The following is an 11,877-nucleotide window of genomic DNA, read 5'->3' as shown; positions in this document are numbered from 1 at the left end:
TATGAATATGCCATGGATATATATATATCTTCTGGAGAATATTCCCTGGAAGTGCTCCTGGCGAACCTTTGATATATTTTAAGAATATTCCTTGGGAATATTCTTGGAATATCTTATAATATTCTTAGAATATCTAAGGTATATTCTATTAAGAATATTCCAGGAATAGAACCCGAGGAATATTCATAAAATATTCAGGATATTTTTAGTTTATTGTAGGAATATACAATAGAGAAACACCATAGAATATTCCTTGAATATATTTTATGAATATTCTAGGAATATTTGGAATATTCCAAGAATGTGACGAGTAACCGCTATTAGGCATGTATATATTGCATTTTGATACAAGATTCACACAAGTAATAAAACACATAATATTCATAAACAAATATATTTTAAAAACAATATACACTGAAATATTTGACGTTTCAACCAATATTAAAAATAAAAAATCTAATTCAAAATATTTATTCACTGAATAAAATATTCCTGAATACTGTCATATTACAAATATTAGAAATGTATTCAAATTAGGATGTTCCTACTCTCAAACAAATGTATACTAAAAAATATACTAAAATAACAACTCTGTGAATTCATCAGCACTAATTAAAAAATAATAAATATATCATTTCATTGAAAAAGAAAAAGTGTATGACATCAAGAAATAGGTTAGGTTAGGTTTCTCACTTCGAAAAATAAACCCACAAATGAAGTATTTAAAATGAGTGGTATGCTGGGTTCTTCAATGAATTTCACTTACTTAAAGTTATTCAAACTTTGCTCACCAGAATAGTTTTCCTTATATTTGTCCAACAATGCATCAGCCAGTGTTTCAATAGTAATACCTGGAACAAAATGTACATTAACGTTCATTATCACTATTTGAAAGTGGCACAATAAAACTGGAATAAAAATCAAATAGATATTTTTCGCATAGGTTACTCATGAACATTTACAGCATTTTATGACTTGGAGAGCAACTTGCATTGTCTTGTTGAAAAGTAATCATTACGTTTTCAGTTCCTTGGCGCACCTGCCTATACCAGGTACCACTCTGTTTCCTTTTGGGCAAATTGATACTATCTTGAAAACGAGTGATAAAAATTATGAAAACAAATGATACAAAAGAATGTGTCATTCACTTACTTTTCTCTATTGAAGATACACAGCTGAAATCACTCTAGTTCAAACATGTACTTAGTCAAACCAACAAATCCCACACACCAACTCTCCTCGAACCTAAAATGAGGTATAGTAGGTTAATCACCATGACTTAACTATCGATACTATTGCATTTTACTTACTTTTCTTGAAGACTGAATAGATGCAACTCTCCTGTTTGAAGATCCAAAATCAAACTATTCGCTGTACTGCAAATTGGACAACCCCAAATTATAAATGGTACACTGAACGTGACAGAATTATACTTTGATAATAACACCAACACATCTTGCATTACACACGCGAACCTACCACGTCAACCGCCATGTTGAATCAAATGTCGAATTTAACGCAAACGCAAATGTACCATGCATTAAGGGACAGCCGCTTTCACAGAGCTTATTCGACTGTCGCGCGCTATACTTCAATTGACCAATGAGAAACGTTTACTCCAATTATTCACTTCCCCATTTCTCTGTTTCCAGGATTTTTCGCTTTGTAATTAAATAATTTCAAATACAAAAAGACAAATAGGATGAGAATTTGTTACGTTCTTTGTTCATTTTACATTCAAACTTCATTTAGAATTATTATTTATTTTATTGAGGCTCATTTTACACACGTGCTTGCAGGTTAGTTGTCTGTCACCTGTCTGTTCCCCATGGAACATCTAATATATTTTGTACTTGATTATAATAAAATAAATGACATGTAACATCTCTCTCTTTTACAAAGTAATAAAAAAAAAACAATTATTCTCTATACCTTAAAGGTTTATTTATGATTCTCCCAGATCGAGTAACCACTGTACCTTTAGTAGTTCCACTAGATTCATTAGAAACACTTCTGTTCAAAGATTGACTAGAACTGGGTAAACATAATTCATTTTTGTTCAAATAAGGATCAGGCCTAGAAACATGCAAGTCATAAGAAAGATTGTTCTCAGTGTTTTCAGACACTGAGTTATCATTAGGGCTGGGTTCAATGGTACTGTCATATGTATTTTCCGATCTTATAGGCAAAGTAGGATTAGGGCATGTTCTGATAAAAGATGAATTTCTTCTCAAAATCCTACCAAATTCATCCTTCACAAGATACGACCTAGGAGCACTACATTTCCCTACTATCTCCCCTTGTTGCCAATTCCTACACTTTTCCTTTTTGAAAATTATACTCTCTCCCACCTGAAACCCATTTCTGAACTTTGCACTAGAATTGTACTTTTTGAAATTTTTTTCTCTATGAGTTACAATATTTTTCAAGTCAATCATAGTTTTTTCAGCTAATATATTTGACGTCACAGGCAAGGTTGTACGCAACAATCTGTTGTTCAATAACTCTGTTGGAGATAAATTTAGGCCAGTCAAAGGGGTTGTCCTGTAGTCTAAAAGTGCTAAATAAATATCAGTATCATTCTCAGAGCACTTCTTCAACATGCTTTTACATATCCCAACTGCACGTTCTGCTAGTCCATTAGATTTTGGATATCTTGGACTACTTGTTGTTAATGTGAAATCCCATTTTTTTGAGAATGTTTTGAATTCTATGCTGTTGTAGGGTACATTATCTGCAATAACTGTTTCAGGAATTCCAAAAGTAGAAAAAATTTGCTTAAAATGTTTAACAACTTCTTGCGCACTTTTATACTTCAGAGAACACATTTCTATCCAATTACTAAAGTAATCAACTACAATCAAATAATCGCACCCACCATATGTGAAAATATCAGAAGCAACTTTATTAAAAGGTAAGTTGGGTCTATTATGAGGCATTAACGGTTCTTTAACATTATTACGAGAATATTTCAAACATGCTGAGCATTTAGAAATAAATTTCTGTATATCTGTTGACATATTAGGCCAATAGAAAATTTTTCTGGCTCTACTTTTAGTTTTTTCAATACCTAAATGTGCAATATGTAGTTTCTCTAACATTGAATATCTCAAAGATATTGGTACCACAAGTTTATGATCTAAGAAAAGTAGATCATGTTTTGTGTGTAACGAATTTTGTATCTTGAAAAACCTTAATAATTCTGCATTATCAGGAAATTCTGATTTGAGTGGCCAACCCTCATTACAAAATGTTATTATCAAACTCAATGTAGGATCATTTCGTGTAGCATTCTTTAACTTTGTTAAAGTACTATTACTGATAGGAAGTTCTATTTCAACACTGTGAACAGTAAAATTAGTATTTGTTTGTTTAATTTTTTTAGAATTTTCTTTTAAGAAACTTCTGGATAACAAATCCGCTATGTACATGTATTTTCCTGGTAAATATTCAACATCAAAATTATATTTTAATAGTCTTAGTTTGAGTCTTTGAAGACGACCAGATACTTTATAAAAATCTTTTTTACAGATCGACACTAACGGCCGATGATCAGTGTTGATTAATATTTTTCTTCCATATATAAAATTATGGAATTTTTCAACAGAAAAACAAATAGCCAGTAACTCTTTATCAATTTGAGGATATCGAGTTTCTGTTTCTGTCATTGCTCGTGAACAAAAAGCCACGGGTTTTCCTCTTTGTAGTAGACACCCACCAAGTCCATTTTTACTTGCATCAGTCTGTATAACTATTGGATGTGCTGAATCAAATATCTGTAACTGTGGAATTTCTGTAATAAATTTTTTAATATCATTCAATATTCGTGTATGATTATCAGTCCAAGTAAAAGTCATATTTTTCTTAATAAGCTCTCTAAGTGGGTATATTAAATTAGACAAATTAGGGATGTATTTTGTTAAATAATTAAGCATGCCTAGTATGCGAAGCAGTTCTTTTTTATCATTAGGTGTTTGTATATTCAACACAGCTTGAATGTAATCATTGTCAGGAGAGACACCTGTAGAAGAGAATATTTGTCCTAGATATTTTACTTCCTGTACTTTATACTGAACTTTATCTTTATTAAATTTGATGCCAAACTTTTTCGCACGTTTTACTACTTCACTCAATACAGCGTCGTGTTCTTCAACAGAAGCACCACCTATTACTAGATCATCAAAATAAATGCCTATATTGAGATCCCCAAATATTTTTTCTATTGTCCTTTGAAACACTTCTGGACTGATTTTGAGACCAAAAGGGAGTCTTCGAAAACAAAATTTACCAAAAGGTGTTAAAAAACATGTATATTTCATGCTTTCTCTCTCCAACGGTATTTGATAAAATCCCTCTTTTAAATCAAAGACTGTGTATATTGTTTTTCCTTTCAATTTTGATGCTAAATCTTCTAATGTTGGAATTGGAAATTGATCAGGAATAATATTTTTATTCAAGTGTAATGGATCTAGACAAATTCTTAAAGCACCACTTGGTTTCTCTATGATTACTATATTATTTACCCACTCTGTTGGCTCTTCAATTTTCTCAATTATCCCTCGTTTCACTAAATCTTCTAAAGTACCTTTTAATTTATTTTTAACAGTCTCAGGTATTCTTCTGCAACCACTAACATGAGGTTCAGCATTTTCTTTTAATATGATTTTATACTGAAAAGGTATCTTGCCTGTGCCTTCAAATAATTCTAAATTTTTATTAATAAAAGTATTTTTATCATCTACACTTCCTAATTCATCAATTCTTTGTATTAAATTCATTTTGATACATGCTTTCAATCCTAAAATAGGTACACTCATTGTTTCTACAAGATATACTTCGACATTGTACCGAGCCCCTTTTACAATGCACTGTACAATAGCATATCCTAAACATTTTACTTCTACTTTACCATATGTAATTATTGAAACACCTCTATCAATTATTTCATCCCTATCCAATCCCAGTTTTTCATAAGTGCAAATTGACATGCAATTACAATCAGCACCAGTATCTAACTTGAAATTTACAGTTTGTTTATTAATTATCACAGGGATACTCCAAACAGTTTTACTTCCATCTTTCACTTCCTGTACATTATCAACAAATATTTCAATACTGTCAATAAAAGTTAAATCTTCATCACTACTTTCCTTTTTATTTAATGAACCTTCTCTCGCTTCATGTACATTTCTGTTATTGTATGGATTACGAGTTGAGATGGAAGGCTGTTTGAACTTTCCCTTGTTTGATTGTCCTGACTTATTTTGACAACCTATGGCAAAGTGATTAGGTTTTGAACATAAATTACAAATTTTCCCAAAAGCTGGACAGTTTTTTGGTCCATGTGTACGACCACATTTCAAACACTCATAATGATTTTTATTATTATTATTAAACTTAGTACTAACCTGTGCACTTTTTGACCTACCACTTTTATTGTTCATTCTACTTTTATTTTGTATAAAGTCTACTTCTTTATCATTTTTCAGCTCCTTCACTTGTCTTTTACTAATTTCCGCACCTCTGCAAATCTCCTCTGCTTTTTCAAGTGTTAAATGTGAATGTTGCAGTAACCTTTCTTGTACAGACAGCTCCTGTATTCCACTCACTATCTTATCTCTAATTAACGATTTCTCCAAGTCACCAAAATTACATGCAGAAGCTAGTACTTTTATATCAGTAATGTAACTGTCAAAATTTTCCCCTTCGTCTTGCACACGGGTGAAAAACTTATATCGTTCAAACGTTTCATTTTTAAGTGGCTTACAGTAATCTTTGAAAGCTTTTATTACATCTTCATAATTCTGCCTGCTTTCTTCTGTCATTTCAAAAGTTTGAAATTTGATTTGAGCCTCTTCGCCTGCTAGGTTTAGAAAAATTGCTATCTTAGTTTTCTCATCTTTATCAATCAGACCTGTTGCCCTCAGATATATATCCAGACTTCTTAAGAAGACATCAAAGTTTTTGTGCATATTCTTGTCGAATACCAAACTTTTTGGAGGTTTGAAACTTCCACTGTAATTATCCATTTTACAGCAGTACTCACGCTTTGGTCAAGATATTATATTAATTTGATCCAAAGTCCCATTAACCTGACACCATGTTACGTTCTTTGTCTTATTACTTTGTTCATTTTACATTCAAACTTCATTTAGAATTATTATTTATTTTATTGAGGCTCATTTTACACACGTGCTTGCAGGTTAGTTGCCTGTCACATGTCTGTTCCCCATGGAACATCTAATATATTTTGTACTTGATTATAATAAAATAAATGACATGTAACAGAATTAACCAATTTATTGATGCAATTGGTTCATTTATTGGCTCATTTAAATTTTTTTGTCGTTTCCAACAGTTGCTGTTGGAGCAATTCATCCAGAATCTTTGCGTTGAGTTCAAAAACTGGTTAACACTATCAGGGTAATATCCATTAGGTTATGCATTTGATTAAGATCTTCAAATATTTTTGTTTTTAATAATATTGAATTATTTGAATACGTTATTATAAGATTATTCAAAATTCCATTGTATAGAATATTCCAAAATATACCGTGGGGATATATTCTAAGAATATACCATATGGTATATTCGATCGACAATATTCTTAGAATATTCATGGGAGAATAATCCATTTATAGACATTCTATGCACATTCTTTCGGGAATAATCCTGCCATATTCATTCAAGCATATTCTATGAATATTCTAAAGGCATGTATATATTCCAAGAATATTCTATGAATATTTGGAATATATACGTTCGTTTTATGATATACAGGGAATATTCCATGAATATCTAGTGCTGTGTGGGTATATTTCGCTTGCATTTCCGCTGCTATAACGAGGTGTTGGACCGGTTGTGGGGATTCCAAAATATGAAAGTTCCAAAAGACCTGGCAGGAATGAGATCAATAGTCTAGTTCATGTAACATTTTTTTCTAAAATTTTCATATAGTCTCCGAAAATCACGATCAAGGTGTCATTCGATTCATATTTTCAAGTAGAAAGTTCAAGGATGAGTTCGAAAAGGCACTAAAACAAATTACGAAACTCATAAACAAATTAGGTAAAAAAAATTCTGGTTTGTTTTTTTCTGAATATCTCGAACAGTACTCAAAATTTTCGAATTAAAAAAAATCAAAAAAGATCATCAAATATGCTAAAAAAAGTTCCAACTCCCCGAGCAGTAACTTAATCATTTATAATTTTCACAGAGCCCTGAAACTAGAGCCAAAAATGGCTTTTGCGCGCGGGGCGTCAATCTGACACAGCAACAAACCTTTTTTTTTACATATTAAATATGACAATTAGGAAATGAAAAAAATTCATGTAGTTTTGGCATACATCAATGAACAATAATACGCGATAAAGAAAAATTGTATCCTAATTTCTTCATTAATTATTCATTTGTTAGTTAATAATTCTTTATGAACTGAAGGTTAACATAAAAGCCCTGTTATTCATAAACTAAAACCCTAGAATTGCTTTCACTTCGTGAAGTTATTTTCAATATGCTAATGAATAGATCGCCGCGCGCCGTTGCAAAAATTACAAATGGTTGAAAGCTACTTAATTTGTTTCTTAATTTTTCACAGTTATTGTTTGGAAAATTGTTATAAACATTTACATGGGTGAATTTGAAAATATTTTTCGTTATAAATTTATTAATTGAAATCATGATATTTATAGAAGAAATTAAGGAACCATTTTTTTTGAATCATGAATTCTGTTGTTATACAAAATCAAAGAAAAAATAGTTTTCTAATTGTTTATTTAAAAAACAATTGGTTATAAATAAATTAGCTTTTTCAATTTTTTTTTACTCAATTGCGCAATAGAAGTGGCCATATATGTTTTATTTTTGAATTGTTTTTTCTATTTTTTATATAGCTTTCAATATAATTTGCCTTGAAATTTGTCTTTTTCATCCGCTCTTTTGTATATAAAATCATAATAACTCTTTAAAGTATTACAGATATGACAATAATGCTTCAAGTCTTTTTTATTTATCATTAATTCATTACCAATTTCAGCTTTTCATTTGAGTTCTAGCCCTATTATTTATTTTTATTGTTGTTAATAAAAAAAATTTCAAATTCTTTTCAATGCACAACTTTTTATTTTCCTGATCGTAATTTTCGGAGATTATATAAGAATTTTCATATTTTCAAGAAAATTTGGTACATCTGAACAAGACTATGAATAGAAAGTGGGCCTGTCGATTCCTCTCGTGAAGTTGCTATACCGGGTGACAACGAAATCATTGTACACGGCGCCATTCAATTGTTTATGTGGTAAGAAATTTGAAATTTGGAGTTCTTCGAAGCTGATAAATAAAATTCTCTTTTCAACGATATAACACATGTGGCCATTTCTATTTGAATATGGCGGTACTATGACGTCAAAAAACTCGATATAAAGAAAAACTAACGACGAAATTTTCTCATTTCTGAATAAAAGTCAACAATTGAAATTTTTTATTTATTAACGAACTCTTTACTGACTTTTATTATATGTCAATTTTTACTTCCTTGATCTCAAAAATCTAAATAGGAAGTGGTATTTTCTGAACTTCGACATCGAAGTGTACTTCTTTTACTACGAAAAATGATACTGTGCTGTCCATTTATCTTTACTGGTAAGAAGTGTCATTTTTATGAAGTTATTATACCATAATGAGAGCTTTGACTCTTTCACTTTTTCACTGGCAGAGAAAAATAAACAGATTAATATCTGCGACACCTTTTTGTAGGATAAGAGTTTCATTTCGAAGTCGAAGTTCAAAAAATACAAATTTCTATTTAGATTTTCGAGATAGATGATGTAAACAATGGCGTTTAAACAAAATTGGTAAAAAGTACATGGGTGAATCAAAAACTACAATTTTTGAACTGTTATTCAAAAATCAAGAAAACTTCGACGTTAGAATCCTACATCGAATTTGACAATATTTCTGTATGTGACGTCATATTATATTCGATATAAATGGCCACATTTCTTACATATGATTTCGTTGGTACCCGATATATAGAAAGAAAAGTCGAAACATGCTTTCAACAGCTAATTATCACGAAGTCAAACTTCGTTATTAATTATTAAAAAAATAATTGCTTTCAGATTCTCCCTCCATTTATTATTTATCTAATTGAAGTTGGATTGATTCTCCTACGTAACATGGCTGGCGGAACTACAAATAGCCATGATGCTCCCAGGTGTGGCTCAGAGAGATAGTAACACACCCTATTCAGAAGAAGCTAATGACAATAGTAGTCAATGCCAAAAACATAAAAACGACAGCAAAATTTTTGTTATAATTTCAGAGACTGAGGCTTATTTTATTAATTGAGAAACAGTTTGGTGGATGAAATTAAACATTTTCAAAAATCAATGTAAAAGTCGAAGGAGATTTGAATTGAGCTGAATTTTCCATTTAGCTCTTCATCAAAAACGATAAAACCAAAACTCAACCATTCTTTGAAGTGAGAAATTCGACATACTCAACTGATGTAAAATATTATCAAAAATTACAGCTAATACAAGTGGTGAAACGGCACAGCAATAGTGTGCCAGCAGTTCTTGAATTCAAATCTGCCTATGACTACATATTTTTCTCGAACGCTGCTGATGCCAAAACAAAAACAACAAATGGAATAGAATGAGTTGAATCAGTAATTTTACATTCGAATACAAGACCATTTTGTTGTCTCTTTAATTTCACAACCATTGGTATCGACTGTAATCAATCATTAAGTCTGGGCTTTAAGTTTAGATTCGTATTGAATGTTCATACTTATAGTAAAATGAGTGGTTAAGCTCATTCGTTCCGGAACGTTGTCTAGATCATTGAGAAAAAAAAGTAAATCAGTTCATAAAAAATTCTAAAAGTTATTAACAATTAAATACCCTAAAAAGCAATGTTCGGTTTTGTTGTTTATAGTTCGTAAACTATAAATATTTTTGAATTTTGAAAAAAAGATCATTGAATGGAAGGAAATTCACTGAAAAAAGTTCCGACGTCTGAAACGGTATCTCCATTATTTATAATTTCAATTCAACGCTGGAAATAGCTGTCCGCGCGCAATTTTTAGGTTGCGCGCACGGCCTCTAAGCGAGTACGTAACTTGAAAATAATTTTTTTGGGGTACTTAAAGTGAATGAAATTTTTTTAAAAATTATTGTATAATCCTAACACCATAGAGAACTGATCCCTGTTGGAATTTTCTTTCAAAGTTGATTTTTCAATGATTTAGACAATTGTAAATTAATAAAATTTTCTAAAACTTCCTTTATTATTCAAAGTAAAATAAATATTTGAATAATTACCGTTAAATTATTTCGCTTCGTTGAGCCCTTCTTTGATACATACAAAAGAATATTGCATGATAAAAGTTCTGAAAATTTTAATACTTTGTTTATAATAATTTTTTAAAGTAAAGAAAAACAGGAAAAACACAATAATGTTTCCTCATTCATCATTATTTCCTCGTTCTCATGTCTATGAAATACATTTATAAACTGAAACAAATAATTTGTTTATAAATTTTTTATAACAAAATGGACTATTTCAATATTTGAAAAAATTTGAAACTTTACAGAGAATTGTCAGTCATGATTTGGAAAAAAAAATTCCTGATAATAATATTAATTGTTTTTAATTGTTTTTTATATATCTAATGTTCAAATTATTAGTTAAGACCTTTTTTCTTTTCTAAAATCATAACTAACAGTTCTCTACAAAATTACAAAAAATATTCCATTGACAATTTCATTGTTTATTTACTCAATGATTTGTTATAAACAAATTCGCAACTTAGCTCAATTTTTTTCTTGAAAGTTATGAAAATTATAAAAACAACCAAGAGCATAAAAATATTGAAGAAAATTTTTTTCCATTATTTATTCAATTTTGAAAATACACTTGCTGCAAAAGTTGCACCAGCTGATCCATTTGCTGACTTTAATGCTTATATAACTTTTAAACCATTGAAGATACGACAATAAACATTTAGGTTATTTTTGTAGATAATCAAATTATCTTTCAAATGTCATCTTGCATATATTTGTTTGGTATTGCTAATTTGTTGTTTTAGGCATTTGTTTATGAATATTAACTATTTCCTCGGGTTTTTACAAATTTTCAGGCTTACAGCTCAGTAACTAATGCAAATTCGGATATTGAACTTCAGAGCAATTTTGTTATAGAGATGAAGATGAAAATAATGACTCTGATGATGGAGATGAGGATTTTGAATACGGCATGGTAACTGATCAACCAAATAAAAAGAAGTCAGCTTATCAAAAAATTATTAACGGAATCTTCGGAGCAGATTCAGACTCCGAATCTAAAGAAAACACGGAGCCAGATTAGACAGGAGAAGAAAAAGGAGAAATGGAAAAGATCTAGAGATCAAGAGAAAGAAGATGAAGCAGAAGAGAGAGAAGAGCAAAAAATCGAAAACCTCACGAGTAACAAAGGAAAAAGAATAGCACGTTCACTTTCGAACCTAGATATTGCAAGTACATACTTCAAAAACTTCTCCACCAAAAAACAAAGGAAAAGACGAAATTAATAAAATGAATTGACTGCTTTATTATTCTTGATAATAATAACAAATATTATTGAGGTTAATTGTAATATTACGATTAAAATTTTGTATTTGAAAGGAATAAACTGCTTTCAGTTATATAAATATCATATATACTCAACAATATTATTCTTACCTCGTGTCCTTATATTTTTTAATGAAATTTTTGCATGTCTGAAGCATTTTTTCAATTACAAACTAGAATACAATGTAATATAAATAAGCAATTAGGTGGGAATATGATAATTCCCAAAATTTAGCGAAATTCATTGATAGCTCATGAAAAAATG

The 11,877-nt window shown here is 30.2% G+C and overlaps 1 protein-coding gene and 1 long non-coding RNA gene across 2 annotated transcripts; both read right to left on the bottom strand.

The window, feature by feature from the left end:
* Window positions 1-690: 690 nt before the first annotated feature.
* LOC141480869 (uncharacterized) lies at window positions 691-1,498 on the bottom strand. Its single transcript, XR_012464606.1, has 3 exons — window positions 1,311-1,498; window positions 1,153-1,245; window positions 691-851 (listed from the first exon to the last, which is right to left on the bottom strand). It is a non-coding gene; the product is annotated as an uncharacterized lncRNA (long non-coding RNA).
* Window positions 1,499-1,919: 421 nt separating this feature from the next.
* Window positions 1,920-6,029, bottom strand: LOC141480858 (uncharacterized). Its single transcript, XM_074171579.1, has 3 exons — window positions 3,719-6,029; window positions 2,469-2,734; window positions 1,920-2,351 (listed from the first exon to the last, which is right to left on the bottom strand). Exons 1-3 carry the CDS (start codon window positions 6,027-6,029, stop codon window positions 1,920-1,922), a joined length of 3,009 nt encoding a protein of 1,002 aa, XP_074027680.1.
* Between the last annotated feature and the right edge of the window lie 5,848 nt (window positions 6,030-11,877).

Source organism: Leptinotarsa decemlineata, unplaced genomic scaffold (genome assembly GCF_025532065.1).
Source record: "Leptinotarsa decemlineata unplaced genomic scaffold, Ldec_3_MD MMD2_tig00000026_RagTag_RagTag, whole genome shotgun sequence".
Taxonomy (NCBI): Eukaryota; Metazoa; Arthropoda; class Insecta; order Coleoptera; family Chrysomelidae; genus Leptinotarsa; species Leptinotarsa decemlineata.
This window is presented reverse-complemented; position numbering and strand designations above follow the sequence as displayed.